The sequence below is a fragment of the Carlito syrichta genome, unplaced genomic scaffold (genome assembly GCF_000164805.1).
Source record: "Carlito syrichta isolate Samal-C Ts95f unplaced genomic scaffold, Tarsius_syrichta-2.0.1 Scaffold302446, whole genome shotgun sequence".
Taxonomy (NCBI): Eukaryota; Metazoa; Chordata; class Mammalia; order Primates; family Tarsiidae; genus Carlito; species Carlito syrichta.
The window spans coordinates 154439-178166 of record NW_007246542.1 but is presented as its reverse complement, the minus strand read 5'-3'; the positions used below and the strand labels follow the sequence as shown (position 1 = coordinate 178166).

Here is a 23728-nt window from a genome sequence, read left to right as displayed (position 1 = left end):
GTTCTGTAGAGGGTTATAAGTATTTTACTTTGTCACAAAACTTTGTTGATACCATCTATATTTTCAAGGAGATTATATTGCCATGGATGAGCCAACCTTCTGCACAATTCATCTCCCCTGCCCTCTCCTATGAAAGACTAATATCACGTTGAGCTACCACTTTTGCAGGAAATTGCTACTTTTTAAGAAAAATTACTTTATTAACTATGGCAAATAGTTAATGAAAATTCCCATGTTTAGAGCTATTACAGAACCTTAAAGCAAATACAGTCCTATAATTATCATTTAATAGAGTTTCTTTCTACTAGCTTCTAAAAGTAATTACATATTGAAGTAATCCAAAAGGAGTAATCACATTCCACATCCTATTAATAGCCTACTGAGTTACCAAATTTCTCGGCTGAGACTGCTTTCCATAGAAAACTTGAGATAATGGTTTATATCATGCTGAGTAAAAGCATCAAGTTTCTTTCTTCTTGAGTGTTTACTTCCATTATGCCATGTAAATAATCAGTATTGTGTTTGCCTAAACTCCAGCATAAGCATTCGATGTATTTAGAAATATAAGAGGAAAAGCCATCTTAATACACACAAGCCTTTTATTTCATTTTATCTTACTCCATTTTACTGCTAAGCCTCAAAGCCGACTCAGCAGGCAGCAGGAAAGTAGAACACTAGATGACTCTTCAACATTTAAGTCCATCTTGGGCTATTAATACCAGGAATGGTGCTGTTAGGACAGATGAAGTGCTGGTTTGCCCAGGTGTTGAGATGCATTTACTTTGAAAATATCAGACATGTGGCATCTCTTAAAAACATAAGAATCGTGTAATGGATAAGAAAAGTGCAAAAAGAAAAAAAGACTGAGAATAATCTCTCTCCTCTATGTGGCTCTTAACTGGTTTATAAAACCTTTTCTCACTACTGTTTCGCCTAATTCTTGAAACAACTCCATAAGGTGAGTGTGTTGTGTATTTTTATTCCATTTTCAAATGAGGCAAGACTTTGAGACTTCAGAAGGATCAGTGACATACCCAAAGTGATACTATCGATAAGAAAAAAAAAAGACTGAGTATTTGGAGGGTTCTATTAGGCGCACATAACATGCTTGAATTAAATGAGCATTAAGCTCATGTCTTTTCTAGTTAATTAGATGAGGTTCCATTTTCTCGCATCCAAACCAACTCTAGATAGTATTGTTGTTTTCACCATTGACAAATCAATAAGTGAAATATAATAACATTTTAAATTTCAATTCTTTTATCACTTAAAACTAGGAGTTTTGAATAAGTATTGACCTTCTTATTTTATTTTACTTTTGCTCTTATAAATTGGCTAGTCATGTCCTTAAATTATGTACTTATCAGTTTGGAATTGATTTGTGAAGTCTTTTTATCTATTAATGCTGTTAGCCTGTGACCTATCATATCTACAGCATAAATGTTTCTCTTGTTTCAATGTCTTTTCAATTGTGATTATGCTGTATTCTTAAGTGTAGATGTTACCTTTTGTATCAGATTTTTTCTATTTAATATTATTCGGGTTTTTTGAGTCGCCCAGGCCACCACAGCCTCACTTTGTTGCTCATGGCCACCGCAGCCTTGACCTGCTGGACTCAGACAATCCTTCCGCCTCATTCTTCCAAGATGCTGCAACTTACAGGTGTGCGCAACCATGCCCGGCTAATTTTTTGATGAATTATAGAGAAAAGGTCTCGCCATGTTGCCCAGGCTGGTTTCAAACCAGTGGACTCAGGCAATCCTCTTGCTTCAGCCTCCCAAAGTGCTGAAATTGCAGGAGTGAGTCACCACTCCCAGTTTTCCTCACCCAAAATGAATATCAATATTGAGCTCTCCTTTTTTTTTCAACATTGATCCATATAAAATAAATATATACCCCCTCATGTATCAGCCATTTCCTGAGTATTGTCTATGAAATATGTCATAATTTCCAATGACTTTGTAACACTTTATCTTTTTTACATTTTGTACAATTAATTTTTTAAATTTCCTATTCTTCCCATTCTATCCATTTACTCTAGTGCTAGTAGTTTTATACACATCTAAAACTCCATATTATTTTCATTTTTTTACTGTTCTATAAAGCTTGCTTTATTTCTTCAGATATAATTTAGAATTATTTTTTAGGAACCTGATAAGTTCATTTGTGAATTTTATTGAGCTTATCTTAAATTTATGGATTAATTTAAGAACAACTAAAATTTAAAAGTTGTTGTAAGATGATTTTAAAATTATATTTCCTATTCTTTTCCTGACCTTGGTGGTTTCAGTTGAACATTTTATATGATTCTATTTTCTGTCCTTTTTTTAGCATACCAGTTTTGCTTCTTCCAAATTCCCCCCATACACTTTTTTATAGTGGTTGCTCTAGGGACTGAACTATACATTCACGACAGATCCAAGTCCACTTTCATTTTAATACTTCATGGGTAGTATGAATACCTTGTGATAATTAAATAATCCCAATTATCTCCTCCTGTTTCTTGTATTATTGTTGTCACTTATTTCATGCATACATCACCATATATGATTCAACCAACAATGGACCACATATACAAAGGTAGTCTCATAAGATTGTAATGGAACTGAAAAATTCCTATCGCCTTGTATTTACTATGCAGTGCTTTTAAATCATTATTTTAATATGTATTCTTCTACTTACTTCACAAAAAAGTTAACTTTAAAATAGCCTCAGGCAGGTCCTTCAGGAGATATTCCAGAAGAAGGTAGTGTTACTCTAGGAGAAGACAGTTCCATGCATGATATTGCCCCCGAAGACCTTAAGTGGGACAAGATGTGGAAATGGAAGACAGTGATATTGAAGATGCTGACCCTGAGTAGCTCTTGGCTACTGTGTATGTTTATGTCTTTGCTTTTAACAAAAATATTAGAAAGTTAAAATAAATAAATAAAACTTTTTAAAAATAGAAAAATATAAAGCATATAGAATAAGGATATAAAGAAGATATTTTTGTTTAGCTGTAAAATATATTTGTGTTTTACACTGTTATTACAAAAGAGCAAAAACATTAAAAACAGAAAGTTGCTTTTGTTTTTGTTTTTTGGGTAAGGGTGACATTCTGTCACCCAGGCTGTGCAGCGGCACAATAGCTTTGACCCCCTGGGCTCAGATGATAGACTCACCTCAGCCTCCCAAGTAGCTAGGACTGCAAGTGCACACCACCACACTTAGCTTTTTTAAATTTATGTTCTTTCTTTCCTTTTATTTCCTTCCCCTTCCTTCCCTACTTCCTTCCTTCCTTCCTTCCTTCCTTCCTTCCTTCCTTCCTTCCTTCCTTCCTTCCATCCTTCCTCCCTCCTAGCCTTCCTCCCTCCTTCCCTCCCTTCCTCCCTCCCTCCTTCCTTTCTTTCCATCCTTTGTAGAGATGAAGTCTTGCTATGTTTACTAGGCTGGTCACAAACTCGTGGCCTCAAGCAATCTTCATGCCTTCCCTTCTCAAAGTGCTGGGATTACAGGCAGGCGTCATCACACCCAGTCTAAAAAAATTAAAAGTTTATAAAGTAACAATGTTTCACTAAGCTGTTTGATTTATTATTGAAAAAAAATTAAAAATGCATTTAGTGTAGCTGAAGTAGTCTTTATAAAGTCTACAGTAGTGTAAAGTAAAGTCCTAGACCTGCACGTTCATTCAATGAGTCACCCAGAAGAACTTCCTTTCCCTCACACTCCCCATTCATGCTAAGTACCCTTTACAGGTATACCATTTTTAATCTTTTATGACATATTTTTGCTGTGTCTTTTCTATAGTTGGACTCACAAATAGGTACCATGGTGTTATAATGGCCCAAAATATTCAGTACAGCACCATGTTGGACAGGTTTGTAGCCTAGGATCAATAGGCTATATTATGTAGGGGATGTAGTAAGCTGTACCTTTTAGGTTTGTATAAGTATACTCTGTGATGTTCCTACAATGATGCAATCACTTAACGACATTTTTTCCCCGGCATTAAGTGACACATGACTTATATACAAATAAGCATACATAATAAAATATATTGTTGCAAATATTATTGTGAGCAAATTGTTATAGGTTAGGTCAGTTTAAAAATAATAAAAGTAAGGGTTTCTATTTCTTTTGCACTTATTTCTTCTTCCATGCTCTTCCTTTTGCTCTGTAGTTCCAACTTTCTAACCTGTACTATTGTTCTTCCCTCTAAATAATTTCTTTTTAAAAAAACATTCCTTCAAGGCAGGTTACTGGCAACGATTTTTTTTTCTCCAATTTTTGTTTGTCTAATAAAGTCCTTTACTGCTGAAGAGTAATTCTGGTGGTACAGAATTCTAGGTTTGTGAGTTTTTTCTGTTAACACTTAAAATATTTTACTTTATTCTCTGTTTGCTTGTATGGTTTCTGAGAAGAAATTGGATATAATTTAATCTTTTTTCTCCTACAGGTAAGGTATTTTTTCCCATGACCTTTTTCGGAATTTTTTTAATCTTTGATTTTTCTATAGTTTTAATATGGTATAGGGTGTTTTTTTTTTTTTTTGGCATTTATTCAACTTGAGGTTCTCTGAGCCTTCTGGAACTGTGGGTTGGTATCTGACATTAATTTGTGGATATTCTGTCATAACTGTTTCAAGTATTTCTTCTGTTTCTCTCTTCTCTTCCTGATATTACCATTTTACAAATATTGCACCTTTTGTACTTGTTCCACAGCTCTTGGATATTCTGGGTTTTTTAATTTTGTTTTTGGCTTTTTTCTTGTTACTTTGAAGTTTTAGAGGTCTCTATCGATCTGTCCTGATGTTCAGAGATTCTTTTTTCAGCTATGTCCAGTGAACTAATGAGCCCATCAACAGCATTCTTCATTTCTGCTAGTTTTTTGATCTGCAGCATTTTAAAATTTCTTTCTTAGAATTTCCATGTGTCTGCTTATATTGCCCATCTGTTCTTGAATGTTGACTACTTTAACTGTTAGAAACTTTAGCATATTAATCACAGTTGCTTTAAATTCACAGTCTGATAATTGCCACATCCCCAATATATCTAGGTCTGGTTCTGATGTTTGCATTGTCTTTTCAAATTGTGTTTGTTGTTGTTTGCTTTTGTCTTTTAGTGTGCCTTGTAATTTTTTCTTATCGTTGTACAAGATGTTCTGAGTAAAACGAACTACTGTAAGTAGGCTTTTAGCAATGTGGTAATAATTTCTTGAGGGAGTACAAGTATTCCATAGTCCTATGACCAGGTTTCAGCTTTTAATTAAGACAGTGCCTCTGGACTGCGACAATCACAAGTGCTTCCCACCCCCCTTTTGATGAGACAGGATGACTGGAAAAGGCTGGAATTGGATATTTCCCTTTCCTCAGGTTAATTAGCCTCTGATAAAACACCAGCAGATTGGCTTTGTTTAAAAATTTTTTTGAGGGCAGACCTCATAAAGAAGAACAGAATGTGCTAGTGTATTTCAAAATATTTTATTTTATTTTTTGCTCCCTCTGCTGACAGCATGAAAAGATATTTCTCTGATAGTCATTGTGAGAACCAAGTAAAACTCCTAGAGGTAAAATTCACAAAAGTGTGTTGAGGGTATGAAGGAGAGAGTATAACTAGGATCTCCTGGAGTTTTTAACTTATCCAAACTGAACCTCCATCAGTTCTTCAATTGCAATTCAGGCTTTCCTACTTTTGCATTGGCTCCTGTGGAACTTTTTGCTCGCAGGTTTCTGTTCCAGTGAATTGTATTCTCTGTATCCACCTGTCTGTCTCTCAAGTTTTGGGGGCAGCCCTGTGAACTCATTTCTTTCTTTGAAGAAGAGTTGTTGATCTTTTAGTTTATTTAGGTTTTTTTGTTTTGTTTTGTTTTGTTTTTTTAATCAATATTTTTAATTGTGATTTTGTGGGGTACAGTTAAGGGTTAGGTGTACAATTACGTTGATGAGAGGTGTTTCCCCATCCCCAGACAGATGTTTGCTACTGTTTATCCCATCCCCCTCCCCCCCCATAGTTTCCCAGTACCGTCAGTCATTTTCTTATAGTATTACATTGGATGTTCAAGGTCCATTATATGAGTGAGAACATGTGATACTTGGATCTTTGTTTCTGTGAGAGGTCACTCAGTATTATAGACTCTAGTTCCATCCAGGTTGCTGCAAAATTCATGATTTTGTTCTTTTTTATGGCTGCGTAGTATTCCATCGTGTATATGTACCACATTTTTTAATCCATTTAGTTTTTTATTTGTTTTTTGGATGGAGTGGTGAATTCCAAGCTTCTTACATACCAGACGGAACTGAATAAAGCCTAATTTTATTTTATAAGTGACTATTTTTAGTATAAATTTATTTTAGTTAGTATATTTATTATTAGACATTCTAAAGAGATATAACTTCTTAGCTGATATTTCTTGGTTTTTTAAGAGAGATAACTACATCAAAATTAATGACAAGTTCTTTCATCTTAAAAAGATTTTTGTCTAATTGCATAGATTTATAGTCTTACAATATGTGCTATATAATAGCAATAATGACCATTCTTGATTTACTTGTTATTTTAGTAGGGATATTAGTTCTAGAGTTTCACTAGTTGTCTTTCTATTCACAAATTTTATTAACAAGTTTGATCTATTCACAAATTTTCTTTCCATTATTGTTTTTATCACAGTTTTTTTGTATTTTATCTTTTTACCTAATGACTTGATAAAGTAATTAAATAAAAAATCCCAATTTTAACCTCATAGTTTTAATTTCTGAACTTTTTGATCCAAACAATAATTATTTAATAAAATATTTAAAAAGAGCAAGGCTTAGACATTGTTTAGTTTTCTTTCAATCTCTAAAAGGGGAACACTTTCGATATTAATATTTGAACATGTGACATGCAATTAATCCTATTACTACTTTATTTATGATATTGTCAATTATTACACCACTCTTACTTCAGGAATAGTTTGAAACATGAAGGTACTGAAATATCAAAAACTGACAGAACAATTTGAATACATTCTGGAATCCCAGAACCTCAGGGCTACATGCTTGCAATTGACTGTCTCAACTAAGATTGCAGGTTTATCTGATTATAGGATTAGGTGACTTTTAGGACACTGTTTTTCACTTGAACAGTGTGAAAAAAACTTTTAATCAGTGACTTTTATGACAACAAAATGCTCAGAATTTTTAACACAACCATTTGAAAGAGCAGCCCTTTAGCCACCATGAAGCACCTTGTCTATTTCATTTGACCATTTCCATCCTTGATGTTTCTTCCACCTTTAGTGTCTTTGTGGCTTTCATCAATAACTAGGTATTTCTTAGTTTCCCTATGACATTCTCTTTTTTCTAACCTTCCATAATCATGGAAAAATGAGTTGTTCTCATGTACTAAGTGCCAGGGAGTGTCCAAAGAGTGAAGCTTCATCAGTGAATAAGAAATAGTCCCTAATGTAAAGGAGTTCCCAAAAGCAGATGGAACAAAGCGAGTTACATAGTAAAAGAATAGCTAATTTTGATAATGATCATCAGTGAATTGCCTATAGAGGAGTTGTGACTACTTAGTGGTCTCCAAATAGGACTATCTGACTCTAGCCTTGCCCCCACTTCACACAGACCTCACTGATAAACAGACCTGACGATTTCTCTTTGCCTCTTCTTGGAGTTCTTCTCTTGCTTTCCATTTTCCATGGATTCAACTGAAACTTCATAGTTTAGTGAGCAAGACATTCTGTGATCTACTCCTTGAACACTTTTCCTCTACCATCTCTTTTCTCTTGATGCCTTAAACCTTAGGATTCAGAACTTCAAACCATGTCTAATTTTCAAATATGTTATGCTCACACATGTTCATCTACATGGAATGTTCTCATACTTCTTCCATCTCCTTCAAGTCTCATTGTACATAAGTTTGTCTCTTGAATGAAGCCGTGCCAGACATCTCAGGCCATCTCAGCTGCTTCTTCCTCTTTGTTCCAGGAACATAGCACTAATCTTGATTATTTTTCTTATCATTCTGCATTCTAACCACACATTTTTCTGTCTCCCTCTATAATATGAACTCTGTGAGAGTAGTATACTAACTCTTAAGAAAAGTGAATTGCCTAAACGAATGGTTTAAAAGTGATAACAAAACACTCTATAACATGCAATATTCTTTAGACATTAGTTATTATTATGAATAAAAATAACTATGTTCTGAGGTAAGCTTCAAGCTGAAAATGACATCTTTTGATGTTAGAGAATTCTGATGAAGTCAATGCTTCATCACTCTCTTCTTCCATCATTTATTTATTTTTCCACAGAATTATACTGGACACCTAGGGTCAGAGGCCAGGATGAGGTGACCTTAAAATGTATTTGGGGAGGGATGAGCAGAAAATAAAAATGTTTTTTTTTTGTAAATAAACTATCATTAAAGGTGAGCCAAGTTGCATATCAAATGAGCTCTGATATATTCAGGGCTGAGTTGGCATTGCTTTTAAAAAAACAAAAAGTAAATAAACATGTAAATAAATGACAACAACAAAATATTTGCATGGAAATCAAGACTACTTTAGTAAGGAAACCAAGACAGATTCACCCAGATTAGACCAATTGGCAAATAAATGCCTTTCTGTCTGTCTTTCTTTTTCTTTCTTTGTTTTTTCTAAACTAAGGACATTTTTTTATGAGCAGCACTAAATAGCATCCAAATATGGTTTTGATTTTTCACTTTCATAGTTTAAAGATAACCAAACAGATTTCTGTGGGATGTATTTTTCCCCCTTAATTGTTCCAATATGGAAGATGCTGTGTTGGCAGATCAAAATGGCAGATGTCTTTTAATGGCCTGCCATTTTCACTTGTGTAAATAATTATGTTTCTTTTCTGCCTGAAATTCATTGCTGCAGTTTGTCCCACGCAGTTTATATGAGAACCCACTGCCTCACAAACTCAATAAAAAAAAGAAAGAAATCTTGGTGGATCATTCTGAGGTGAATTCTTTCAAGGATTCCTGTGGTCACTGATTTAACTAACTCACTTAAAGACTCTAAGTGTCTAAATCCCACTAAGTTTCTTGGTAGTTTTCTTTGTCTTAAACTAACAAATACGTGGGCAGTATGTTATTTTCTCTATGTATACTCTACCAACAAGACATAAATGGAGAGAAAGTTTATTGTAAGAATTGTGTTAAAATATAACAATGAAAAAAATCTATTAATGTCAACAAACTGTATCCTTAGATATTTCATATATACATGCTAGAATTTCACACATGCACATTATTATTTCTACAATATTATTTGTTATTATACTTTTTATTTTGCAGATCCTTCAGTATGAAAGGCATTAATTGAAAAAACATGATCACCCCTTCCTCAGTAGTGTGTAGCTTCTTGATTCACTTGGGAGACATCAGCCATCAGAGTCTTGGGTCAAACAATTTTTTTTCATTAGTATTTTAAGGCTAATTTCTTAAAGAATTTACCTTACTATGATGTTTTCTTTATTCCAAAAGTATTAAATTTCTTTGTTCTACTTGCAAATTGTTTGGTTTTGAAGAGCATATGTGTGGAGAGGGGTGTGGGGGTGTGTGTGTGTTTGTGTTTCTGGAAATGCTATGTGAACAGAACTATTAAATGAGTACCCTTGATTCTTTGCGGATATATCTGCCACAAATTTCCTAGGTTTCTAAGAGCTGTTCTTTTATCTAGAACCTGAGACTTTTTGGCTCTAGCTATAGGTTATGATGGAGTTCATCTAATTAATCAACACTGTTGGGGAAATTTGATAAAAGGAAACTTGCCTAATTGGCATGCAAAGATGTCACTATTCCAAGGCCAGCTGTGCGCTAATAAAAACATCAGTGAAACCTAGAGGAGTTTGAATTTTGGTTCTGTTTGTATTTCCCCTGTTCTTGTGAGAATTGCTTCCCTCTGTTTCTCAATTTCCTTTTCTACAAAATAAGGATCATTATACTCTTGGCACATAATTTGAAGAATTTGTTGGGAAAAGGTGTGTGAAAGTAACAACAGTGTTTGCCCAAAATAGCACTCAGTCAATGTTGCTTAGCTGAATCTGACTCAATCTAAATAATAATAATAGGAAAATAATAATATAATGAGGGGAAGATATTTAACAGAAGCAAAATCCACAACATAGATACAGGAATCATTGGCCAGGTTGGATTCAAGAGTGAGGAGTGGGAGATGATGGAAACTAGAAATTAACTGTGAGCTGATGAGTCAGTAAAATCTGACTGTAAGGAAAAGCCAGACAGACTGATATGAGATGCATTGAAGGGAATGTAATTCAGCTATCCATACACATACGACACATACAGCCCTGCCAAATGCCTAAATGTACTAAGATAAATAAAAAGCTGAGCAGGACAAGGTTCCTGCCCTCAAGGAGGTTACTATCTGGTGGGGAATACAGATATTCTGTCAGCATGGACCGTGATATGAGCAATATATATAGTGGCCATAGGTAGATTGACAGTTTGTGGGGTGTCCAGAAAGGAAATGACTCAAAGTTACACACACAGGCTATTAAATGTATCTTTAAGCATTAGTAAATCAGAATTAGGTATGCTACAAACTTTTATAATTTTTATATGAAATTTCTCTTATTTCAGCCCCTCGGATTAGAGATGGCAAACATTGAATGCCGTCAAAACTTACATTTATTTTTTAAATCACAAATTTAAGTAAGTATACAAATTTTAAATAATTAAATGCTCAAATGGTGTCCTTCATGATATATACTATCTTTACTTCTGAAATTATTAAAGCTTAAAACTCCACTAAAACTTTTGGGCTGGTATTACACATAAATTTCACATATGTGCATATTCAAGTGTATGTGCATGTATTTAAATATATTTTTCCATTATCCTGACAACTGTTCCACATTTCCAGGGAAATGGAGTGGGCCCAAAGGAAAGTAATCAGATAATGATTATTTGCTAGTGACTGAATGACTCCCCGTTTTCAAGTATGTGAAAGTGTTTTTTTATGTGATAGATATACTTTGCTGCTGAAATTTGAACAGAAGTGTAAAGTAGGTAGATTTGGGTCAGCAGTGAACAAAATATCTCCCTGGGAGCAAGTCGTGGCCTACATTCTCTGTCTTCCAACAGTCTCCAGAGAGGAGACCCAGACTGAAGAATTCAGTGGCCTTTCTTCATAGGCTGAAATGTTTCTGATCAGGCAAAGCAGACTCTTTAGCTTCAGAAGCAAGATGGACACAGGAAAAGGACTGGCAAGAAAGAGCATCTAAAGAGCTTTAGGGAAACTGCTGAGTGACTAATTCTGTCACCCAAGGTCAAGCCTCTTTCCTTCTATCATGGTGAGAGCAAAAGATCCTGGTCCTTTGTTTTGGTGCTGCCTCGTTTTAAATGCTCAACATGTAGAAGCCATGCCTGTGTATTGTCCTCTTGAATTTGCTTCCAAATTTTCTTTTTGCCTAATGCAAGGTTGGCACCCAGTCCAGTTTATTTATCAAGAACAGTTTCTCCATCATAATCTTCTCTTCTGATGTCAGTCTTATGTATCCCTCCATTGGGCTACATCATCATTATAACCCATACATTTGCATTTCCAAACTGATGCCATGGAGACCATCATTATCAGGAACTGTTATATTTTGTTAGTGTAATGACAAAAGTTTACAGGTAAGAACAGCATGTGATTAGGAGTCCAGGTTGTAGACTAAAAATTTGAAACCTGAATTTGTTTCTCCATTACTAAAAACATTACAATTGTGCATGGCATATGCTAGTCATTAATGGTCCCATTTGCAAGTTTGGGCCTAAGCATGAAGAAAACATGAAACTGGTTACATGTCTGTGGCCAGGGATGAGACTATTTCAGTCAAGATAAAAAACGAGGTGCTTGGAAAACATTTTCTTATCATGGGAAATACATTGCCTAGACTGAAGATTATAAGCAATTTTCTTACCTTTGCCTGGTGAGCCCTTCTGTGTAAGCAGTTGTATTTAAAGCTATGATGACATTTCCAAGAATTCACTTTCCTCTCTTTGCCAATAAGTTTCTCTTCCTCATTAGTCTGCTGCTCAAAAAGGAGAGCTTCCAGAAAAGAATTAATATTTACTGAGAATCTCCAACAGACTGGTACTGCACTAAGTAGCTTTATGAGTGAAATCAAATTTAACCTAAAATTATTAGTTTTATAGATGAGAATATGAGATTTTTAAAATGCAGTTCCTGATCACAGTGGCTATTTTTGATCACTGATCACAGAATGGATCACAAGAAAGGCCATAATACTGAATCCTCAGAACTGCCTCTCCTGAAAGAAAGTTCCTACTCTCATTAGTGCTGGGATCTAAAGGGGGAACTTGGATCTAAAGGGGGAATATTTTGTTGATGCAAGAAACATAGACTACTAAGTGCCAAGCCAAAGCTTTTAGACATATCTCCTGTACACTATGTTTACCTTGAGCAGCTAACCAGCCCTGGAGGAACTCAATACTGGGTGTCCTAACTGTCTATTAGAAAACTTCTCTGACCTTCTGGAAGCACAGCACAGGCGATAACCACAGGTTTTTATTGCTTTATTTACTTCTAATAACAACAGCCCCATGAGGCATATTTGCTATCACTTGGTGTCCTCATTTTGAAGATGAACAAATGAGACTCTAGATGGGAAAAGTTACCCATTCTAAAGCACTTAATTAATATATGCCCCCAACGAGAGCTTTAGTCTATTTCTTTCCTATTTCTTGAACCAATTTCAAAATCCATATGTATAGTATATTTTGTTAGAAGAAATGTTTAAAAAGTTCTTGAGATTCTACTGATCTATCACTCAGAGATTGTAAACAGTTCAGTCATCTGGGTCCTTTAACGAGCTTTTATGAAATGGTTTCTGCTTGTCTGAGAGAACTCAGCTGTTCAGAGTATGAAACATCTTGAATTCACATGCTGGTGTCATGCTCAGATCCTTGTTTTCCATTAGTGTTTGAATTTCAATTTCCTTTATGTGTAAGTCAGCCTGCTGTGATCTGGAGGTACTATCTTGCTTGGATGGCACATTGAAGAATAGATTTTAAATTATGGCTTCCACGAGATTATAAAAACAAAACCACTGTGTTTCCGTACTGTCCAACAATGACACCATTGGTTAACAGAGTGGGCTTGATAGATGAACCAAGTACGTGATCTACTGGGAATTTTACCCATATCAGAGATTATATTTGACCAAACAATTTGACTAATTTTCTTTTTTTGTTAAGTGTTTAACATTCATTTTTATTCATGATGATACTAGTGAAATGTCAGATAATTAAAATGAGGCGGATATTATAACTCTTAATTAGTGAGAATTTTATTTGAATACTAAACACTTTATAAGAAGAACTAGCATGTTTTGAAATAGTTTATTATAGAAGTGTGTATTTTTGTAATTGCTAACCAAGTATGGAGCAATAGTATAGCCTAAGACAAGAAATAACAATGAGGTGATGGAATTTTCTCTTACCATTTTATTTGACTGGTTTACTTTTATTTTTCCACTTTTTGCTATATTATGTATGATTTTACTCCAATGATAAGAGCAATATATGCCAATCATACAAAATTCAGAAAATTACAGACATGAGGGCTAGCTATCTTGCTTTGTTTTGATTGAGATGTTGGCAGTGAGGGACAGAGAATCTGTCATTAGAAGGCCTGCCAAAGCCAGTGAATATACACACTTTACCTTCTGCAGTCCTTAGGATATCCACACATCCCTAAATGAGACTGAATCTATCTATCTATCTATCTATCTATCTATCTATCTATCTATCTATCTATCTATCTATCTATCTAATATTCATTCCCAGAAAATAAAAATTCCCTCCATAGCCAGGCTCGGTGACTCAGCCTGTAATCTTGCGCCTTGGGAGACTGAGGTGAGTGAATTGCCTGAGCCCGTGGGTTCGAGACCCACCTAGGCAACTTGGTGAGACCTCATCTCTACAATAAATCAAAAAAAATTAGCTGGGTTTGGTAGCACGCGCCTGTAGTTCCAGCTACTTGTAAGGCTGAGGCGGAAGGATCGCCGGAGCCCAGCAGGTCGAGGCTGCGGTCCCGGCCACTGCACTCCAGTCTGGGCGACAGAGTGAGACTCCAACTCACAATAAATAAATAAATAAATAAATAAATAAATAAATTCCCTCCATAGTCACAGGTTCAAGCAAATAAAGATCAAAAATATTTAGAAAAAAAATTAAAAAATGTAAATTTAAAAATACAGTATAACAACTATTTGTATTAGATATTACAAGTAATCTAGGAATTATTTAAGGAATATGCAAATATATGTGTAGGCAGTATGCAAATAATATGCCATTTTATATAAGGAACTTGAGCATCCATGGATTATGATATTCATGGAGTGTCCTGGAACAAATTCCCTACAGATGCTAAAGGAAGATTATATGTTTTATTTAGCCTAAAATACATCAATTTAATTTTGAGACTCTGTGATATTTTTCCTACTACACTAACTAATTCATGGTACTGTAAACCTATTTAAAACTCACAAGCTATTGGGTCATGTCGTTGGTCATAACATTCATATTGCTATAAATTACTGATTCATACCAGAGAATCATTGTGTATGTGTGTGTGTGTGTGTGTGTGTGTGTGTGTGTGTGTGTGTGTGTGTGTGTATAATTTGATGGAGCATATTAAAAATTTCTACCTGTTTTATAATAATGTGTTTTCTAACTAGAAAATATATCCTGGAAAAATATCTGGAGCTGGCAGAGAAAACATGATGAGGAAGTATTTTGGGGGGCAGAGGTTACAAAAGATTGAGAAATACAGGAAAGCCAACATCTGGAATGTTGATTAAACCCTTCCCAGAACACTCTTATGCCATTTGTTCAACAAATATTTGTTGAATGTCTGCTGTGTGTCTGGCCCTAGAGAAACTGAGATGAATCAGATAAAATCCCCTATTCTCAAGAAGTTCACAGTCTCATTGAGGTCAAAGTGGTTATGTCAACAAATCATGACAGAAGAGTGGAATACATATTTCTGTAAGAGTATACAGTGCAATGGGTCACACAGGAGATGATGGGAGAGGTCTAAGAAGGCCTCCCTGGAGAGATGACTTTTAAATTCAGTTTTGAGGTTTGAGAAGTTCAACTTTTATGTTAAAAAGAATGGCTTTAGGGGGGCAACAGAATAATCAGTAAAAAGGCCAGACACTGGGAAGAGTGTGGTGTGCTTGGGAGACTGAAGTTAATTCTTCATGTCAGGCTGAATTGGGTCATGTGGGAAGGCACAGAATGTGAGCCTGGAAGGCAAAGTGAATTCTAGATTAGGGAAATATCTGGTGATCCACTGTGCAGAAAGAGGAGTGATGTGTTTAAGCAGGAGGAGTGATATGTTTAACTGAGTGGCTGGTGGTGTTTGAGTTTCAAATAAACCATACATCTGTTGCAAGATTTATAAAATATTTCCTCCCTTTAAAGAAAATACTTTCCTTTGGGATTCATGAGTGGATGAATCCATAGTTTGTGCAAGATTTGAAGGTAGACTTGGAAGGAATTAAAAACACAAATGAACAAAATTTGGCCAAATGCTTGTCATGAAGTAGGAAAGTGCAAATATAAAAAATAAGCTTTGTTTTGTTTTGTTTCTTCTCACACTCACTTGAATATTTAATTATTTCCTATGCTAACATAAAGTATATAGCTGACGCTCATGTTTTCTTGTGATATTTGGTGAAGGGCAACATTCAAGCAGAAAATAGTATGTTTAGCTTGCCAATGAAGGTAGTGTCTACCAAATACGAAACAATTTCGGAGCTTTCTTCCAAAATGCAGAAATAATAGCCTACGATCCTACCATGCCATATAACTGTGGCTTCTTTAGATGCACAGATGAAAGAACAAGTAAAAGAGATATTGGTTGGTAACCTTTGTGATGATCAGAGGGTTCTCAAATCTGTATACCTGAGAGCCACTGTGATTAGAAAGATCTTGATAGGAGTGAACATCTGTCTTCCTTCTTTCCCACAGATAATACTGCCGGTGTGTATGCCCGACGTGGAGGGTTTAGTCGACAGAAGCAGGACTTATACCTTCTGCCCATAGTGATTAGCGATGGTGGAATACCGCCCATGAGTAGTACTAATACTCTTACCATCAAAGTCTGCGGGTGCGACGTGAATGGGGCGTTGCTCTCCTGCAACGCAGAGGCCTACATTCTGAACGCTGGCCTGAGCACAGGGGCACTGATCGCCATCCTCGCCTGCATCGTCATTCTTCTGGGTAAGAGATCTCCCCTGTCACCTGCAGAAAGGGCCTCACAGGATGCCTATCCCTGAAACATGGTTTCTCAAATACCTGGACCATGCTGTGTACTATGCCTACCGTGTAAAACAAGAAAAAGGAAATTTACTGTGCAAAACAAGAAGAAGGGAATGACTACTCTCTTGCAGTTAACGGTGTAGTGTGGTAGCAGATAATCGAACAAGCACTTATAGTGGAAGGTCATATAAAGCAAGTTGCCTGGCATCAAAAGACTGTATAACAGAGGTCATTTGGGGCCTGGTGGGGCATCAGAGAAGATTTAGCAGAAGAGAAATTTGGGCAGATACCTGATATATGAGCAAGGGTTTTGCCTCCCAAGGAAGAAGAAGGGCTAGGAACAGAAAGCTCAGAAAAAGTGATCCTGAGATAAAAGACAGCATATGACAAACTTGGGACATAAAAGAAAGAAGAAGCAGGACCTTAATCCCTTTGCTAGTTACCATATGTAATATCTGTACACATGTCTCAGCTTATGGGGATCCCTGGGAAGCTGTTTCTGCACCCATCGACTGAATTAGGTGCCCCTCTTGTGCAATTCTGTCCCACCTGTGGTTTACTGTATAGTAACAGCAATGTGTTGATGTTAATAACATCTACTATTGCTGGGCCTCAGGAAGATTCTGTTTGTCTCAATGTTTCAGATCTAGTGAATGGAAAAATCAGGATTCAGACTCATGTATGTCTGATACCAAACCTATGCTTTTCCCATGATATTTACCTCTACATTGAATGGATTAATAGAGCCTAATTCCACTGGAAAGAGCCAATGAGTTCAGTTCAACAGTTGTTGAGTATTATCTGGGTGCCAGGCCCTCTGTTTGGTCCTCTGAGAAATAAAAAGAACATTTTTGCAAAATTTCTCTGTATTCAATAAGTTCACCATCTGTCAAGGAAAGTATCCATGAACAGCTAAACAGAGGCAGACGGTTATCATTATGATGGGGACATGAACAGAAGATGGTGGGACATAGAGTAGAAAGTACCTAACATTGCCTGAGATGGTCAGAGGACGTGACATACATGTTAGATTGTATGTGGGGTTTTCTAGCTGGGAAAGGGGGCTGGAATGGATGCATATTACAAACAAATGAAAAAATATGAAAATTTCTGAATAATTAATAGTGGCAGAGACAGACGTGTAAGCCATGTGATCAATGCTACAATGACAGCATTAACAAGACTAGGTGGGTGCACAGAACAGTTACCAATAACCCTGTCTGGTGTTAGAATGGGTTGCCAGGACAGGTTTCCATGAAGAAAGATAAGTGCACAGAGCAGATACCAATAGCCCTGTCTGGTGTTAGAATGGGATGCCAGGAAATGTTTCCATAATGAAAAATAAGAAAGACTCAGCCAAGCAAGGAAATTGAAAAAAGGTGGTCTGTGTGGGCAAAGGTACTGCCAAGAGTATGGCACAGAACTCTGGGAATATCATGAAGTCCAGGGCAAGTGCAATCCCTCATCTCTGCATCTCAGGGCAATGGTGGGCCAAGAGGAGCACTCATTCCACTTGCCAAATTCAGTCACATTTTCCTTGGTCTGCTGAGTGTGTGGAAGTCTTCTAATGGAATATTGTTGAAGCCTCTTAGGAGAGCAGGGGGAATCAATAAAGAATGAAGCAGTGGATAAGCTTCTCTTATAAATGACTCTGCTCAACCTCCTAGGTTGCCCCAGCTTAATGGAATCCCCTCTTCCAGGGAAGAAATGAAATTGTTTCATTTGGGATTTCAGCGGATGCTATTTTCCTGTGTTCAGATAATAGATTATTTTGTCTCCTGGGAGTTTTTATAAACGTTCCTTCTCTGTACCATGAGCTAGAGAGTCAAGCCACACTTATAATAAGGTTTCTTATTGAAATAGGGTAAGGTCAACACTATTCCTCAGACCTTAGCAGGAGCTAGTCATCACCTCCTATAAGAAGGTAGGTCCTGAGGTCTGTGAATGTCCTCATTCTTAAATCTTGGAAAGGTAGCTACATCCTTTTGCAAAGAGAAATTGACATTGGCCCACTTTTAAGAGATTGCAGAGCAGCATATTTAGAATCCTTCTAGTTCTAAGAAAGGTGACTTCTAAATGGTATCTGGATTCATTTGTTAAAAGTTCAAAATATCCCAATCTGCAAGTTGTTGAATGTCCTGTTTTCATGGCAACATTTGCAGAGGAAGAGCCAGGTGGAGATCAGTTTTACACACCTTTGATTAAACTCTATTTTCTTATGCTGGTTCCAATTCTGAACCATTTGTACGCCGAGGTTTATGGTAGGCAAATTTCCTCTTGGAAAAGAATCCAGAAATCCTGGACTTAACCCATGCTTACTTTCTTTTTCTTTTCCTGTAGTCATCGTTGTATTGTTTGTGACCCTAAGAAGGCAAAAGAAAGAACCACTCATTGTCTTTGAAGAAGAAGATGTCCGTGAGAACATCATTACCTATGATGATGAAGGAGGTGGAGAGGAAGACACTGAAGCCTTTGATATCGCCACCCTCCAGAATCCTGATGGTATCAATGGATTTATCCCTCGCAAAGACATAAAACCTGAGTATCAGTACATGCCTAGACCTGGGCTCCGGCCAGCACCCAACAGCGTGGATGTGGATGACTTCATCAACACAAGAATACAGGAGGCAGACAATGACCCCACTGCCCCTCCCTATGACTCCATCCAAATCTATGGTTATGAAGGCAGGGGCTCGGTGGCCGGGTCCCTGAGCTCCTTAGAGTCGGCCACCACAGATTCAGACTTGGACTATGACTATCTACAGAACTGGGGACCTCGTTTTAAGAAACTAGCAGACTTGTATGGTTCCAAAGACACTTTTGATGACGATTCTTAACAATAACGATACAAATTTGGCCTTAAGAACTGTGTCTGGCATTCTCAAGAATCTAGAAGATGTGTAAACAGGTATTTTTTTAAATCAAGGAAAGGCTCATTTAAAACAAGCAAAGTTTTACAGAAAAGATACATTTAATAAAACTGCGAGGACATCAAAGTGGTAAATACTGTGAAGTACCTTTTCTCACAAAAAGGCAAAAATTGAAGTTGTTTATCAACTTCACTAGAGAAAAACCACTTGGCATACAAAATATTTAAGTGAAGGAGAAGTCTAACAGTGAACTGACAATGAAGGGGAATTGTTTATGTGTAATGAACATCTAAGTCTTTCTTCTATTTTAATTTGTCAAAGAAGCTTCCACAAAATTAGAAAGGACAACAGTTCTGAGCTGTAATTTCGCCTTAAACTATGGACACTCTATATGTAGTGCATTTTTAAACTTGAAATATATAATATTCAGCCAGCTTAAACCCATACAATGTATGTACAATACAATGTACAATTATGTCTCTTGAGCATCAATCTTGTTACTGCTGATTCTTGTAAATCTTTTTGCTTCTACTTTCATCTTAAACTAATACGTGCCAGATATAACTGTCTTGTTTCAGTGAGAGACGCCCTATTTCTATGTCATTTTTAATGTATCTATTTGTACAATTTTAAAGTTCTTATTTTAGTATACATACAAATATCAGTATTCTGACATGTAAGAAAATGTTACGGCATCACACTTATATTTTATGAACATTGTACTGTTGCTTTAATATGAGCTTCAATATAAGAAGCAACCTTTGAAATAAAAAAAAGATTCTTTTTTAATTCTGGGTTTGATTCTTAACATTGAAAAATTAAGTATTTCTAATGATCCATTTATATTTCTAATTTAATTGTGATCTTTTAATAACCCTATTTATGATCTGTTATAGTATGTCTGCTGCTTTTATTGTTTATTTAAAATTGAATATGTTTTACAAATATTGTTTCAGACAAGATTCTGTAACATCATGTAAAGGTTTCTTTGTACATTTTTGGTGTTAACCTCCTGGCTTCTCTTCGCACACATCTTCTAAAAAAGAAGGATGCTAAAGAACTAGTTCAGTCTATGACTTTTGCAATATGTGTTATATAATATGCATTTATCTTGTATATCATTAATTTAATGGTTATGACAGATGAATCCAGGAGAGAATGGAACTATCAGAAACTCTTATGCTCCAGGTACGCCCCACACTGAGCATTTGGGGGTTGGGGAAGTGAAGAGTCAAAAATATGTTTGCCCCAGTCTCCAATGTTATTCTATTTTTTCATATGTTGCACTTTGCCAGACTATTGTAAGACTCTGACAGTTGAAACTGCTTATTTTTCCTCTTGTAATTTTAACTTCTTTAAAAATAATGTGGCATTTTCAGTTTTAAAAAAGAAAACGGGTGATTTATTTCAAAATCTTTGTTTAGAATATACTGGGGGCCATAAGCTCAGAATGCAGGCAGGGACCATGTTGGATTCTGAGGTTCAATGACATTTGATCCATGAGTTTGTCAATAGTTCTCTGCAGCCCCAGCTAGTTTCTTGGGAATCGGGACTTATATAAAGGACACTTCATCTGTTCAGTTGGGCCAAAGGTCAAAACGTAGCAATACTTGGGAAAAGACCACACAAAATTATGCTGCAGGTGCTTTCCCTCTTTCCCCCTAAGCACAGGGCACATTCTTTCTCTTGGATTACAGACAGTTTTTAGATTCTCTTTTTTTTCTTACTTTATTGTGAAAGTTTCTTCCAAACATTTCTTAATATCTTGTTACATACTATTTTTATGACTCAGTCAACATGCATACAAAAAGAATTTTTTATGAAGTGCTCACCTCCATTTTGCTTTGCATTTAAATCAAATTGTGCTGAACACTTCAAAGAAATAAATTCTGTGGACATTGTCACTTTAGAATCTTTCATCTTGATGAAGGATTGCACATTTTCAATACTTCCATAATTGCAGGTTGTGTTCATTTTTTATATAGTTTTTGTAATCCAAAGAATATTTTGCTAGATTTGCACAGATCTTCCATTGAATTTGAAATGAAGAAATAACTCAAAAGGAATATGACTAGTGTTTAAACAAGTATACAGCTGTAAGTAACCCTGTCATCATGGATGATCCTTTTCTCTAGAAACGTATTTGGATTAGAGTTGACAACTACATTTTCACATTTTTAGGTTAAATCTTTTTTTTTTTAAAAGGCTGTCTACTTTTCAATAGTTAAAAAAAATTTTTATTTTAATCTTTCTTTTTCTTTTAACTTTAAGCCTTTATTGTCTGTAGAACCCTCTTAGAAGCTTGGAAATAAAATGTCTTTCCTAACTAATGGAGTCATTTTTCATTTGGAACATATTTCCTTAAAAACAATCATAGTTTAGGTGGTCCTTCCTTATTTGATAAGATAATCACTGCTTTATGACACCAATGCAGTTAAAAGAAGGAACGCTGCTCTGTTCCTCCGGTCCTCAAGTGATGGACATTGTTTATTATTCATCATTAATTCATTCATTCATTCCTCAAAATCTTATTTTGTAGATCCTATGCTAGTTACTTGAGGATGCAGAATGAAATCTTGCTACTTTCCTTGACACCTTTCAATCCTTTCAACCCTGTAACAAAATATCTATCTTGTTGTCTTGTACTAACTTATTTATCCATATGCTCTCCCATCTCCTTAGTCAATGCAACAGGATATTTTCTCTCCTCCAGGCTTGAGGTAAGAAAATAAATAAAATATATAATAGGAAAGGGATGGTGAGATGTTGAGCCTGAATGGAAGGTAGGTTAATTGTGGCAACTCTGGGCAGATCTTGGGTTTAGCTAAATTATCTCTTAGAGGCCTGGGTTCCTAGGCATGATGAGGAAGACAAGAGTGCAACTTATTTACGTCACTTGGAGAACATATTAAAAATATACACACATGTGCTTAGAAAGTATGGCTCCATGTGTCAGGTGGGACCAGGTCAGGAGTATTTGAAATTGGTTCCTGAGTAATTGTGCTATGTCTTAATGAAAACATTTACAAGACAGTGAGGGTGAATGGAAGCTGGGCGGTTAGGAATCACTGAGCAGAAAAGTGGCAAATTTATCTGGCAGGCAATGTGGAAGACAGATTAGCAGCATATAAACTTTGGGATATGCCTGAAGGGTTTTTGGGAAGGTTAAGATAAGGCTAAATGAAGGTCTGAAACATTTCAGTAAATTGAGGGTGAAGAAGTCCTCTCTGCTTCTGTACTGCCATCAGCCTGGTCTGGGTCATTGCCATCTTTGAGCCGAAAGAATGACACAGCCTTTTGGCTGATCTCCACCTCCCAACCTTTTCACAAAGAAACCGGAGGGATGTTTTCAACACATGACTCAGATCACATGATACCATAATGTAGACCTCTTCACTGGCTTCCAAAGACTGAAAGTAAATTCTGAGCTTTTTACTTTACTGCTTTACATGGATAGGGCCCTGCAAACCTCTCCAGTGTCATCCCACTCCATCCTTTTTTCAGCACACTGTGCCCCAGTGTCACTGGCCATCTTTTAGTTCCTCATATGAGCAAAAAGTGTCCCCTTTTCCATTGAGAGTAGGTCACCCTTTGTTGGTTTTCTTTGTGTTAACGACAACTCTTTAAAATCATTTTGCTTTTTGGTTACGTGTGTGTGTGCTTGTGGATCTGACTGCCCCACCAGAATGTAAGCTCCATGAGGGCAGGGATCTTGCTTCCTTGTTCATCATTGTATACCCAATTATTTACATTGTGCCTGAAAAATAACAGGTACACAATAAATATCTATTGAATGAACACAAATATACCGATGAGGCAGATTTATCAGCATTTGAAGACTGGTTAGAGATTGCCAGTGTGAGTTGAAGCTTCCTTGTCTATGAAATTGTGTCAACTGTGATCTTGGTACCTGGGATTGTAAATCCAAAAAGGAAGAAATGGGTTTGGGGGAAAGAAGTTGAATTAAGTTTGGATTCGAATTGTAAATGGGAGGTGTTTGTGCGACAACTCGATAAAACTGTCAAGTAGGTCATCAGAAGTAGGAATTTGCAGCTTGCTCACCACAGAAGTAGGAGCTGAAGTTGGAGATTAGAAGTCATCGAATGGGAGTTGAAGTCTCAGGAGTGACCGTGTTTCTTCTAATTGGGTTTTCACTGTTCTCTCCCGATTTTAAAAGAGTATTTTAATTCTGAAATCCCTCTAGTGTTGAAGAGTAATGCTGATTTTAGTTTTATTAATAAGGATAATTAGTAAGCATAAACCCTATCCTTGTATGTCAAATGCTTTGAAAAATAGGAAGGGGAATATTAATTAATTCACTAATTCTTCCCTTCAATTAGTGAGACTTTTTTGAGCTCATACTATATGGAGGTCACATACTGCACATGTGGCACACATCCTGTTTCATAAGAGGACTAAGTATGTGCTACAATCCCCACGTTAAACAGAAGGAAGTTATATACCAGAGAGATCAAGCATTTTTCCAAAGCATATACAGGACATGATATCAAAGCTGGATGGGAAAGAACCCCATTTCATCTGTCTTGGTCAGGAGACTTATCCTTTAAACTT

At 36.2% G+C, this 23728-nt stretch overlaps 1 protein-coding gene across 3 annotated transcripts in view; it reads left to right on the top strand.

Moving 5' to 3' along the window:
• Positions 1–21479, top strand: part of CDH11 (cadherin 11) — a 163882-nt gene extending 142403 nt beyond the window's left edge. For all 3 annotated transcript variants that reach the window (XM_021711664.1, XM_021711665.1, XM_008056680.2), the window contains 2 exons: positions 15996–16247; positions 18627–21479. In XM_021711664.1, the coding sequence (XP_021567339.1) occupies positions 15996–16247; positions 18627–19123 (749 nt within the window). In that variant the 3' untranslated portion in view covers positions 19124–21479. The remainder of the gene's footprint in view (positions 1–15995; positions 16248–18626) is intronic.
• Positions 21480–23728: the final 2249 nt, after the last annotated feature.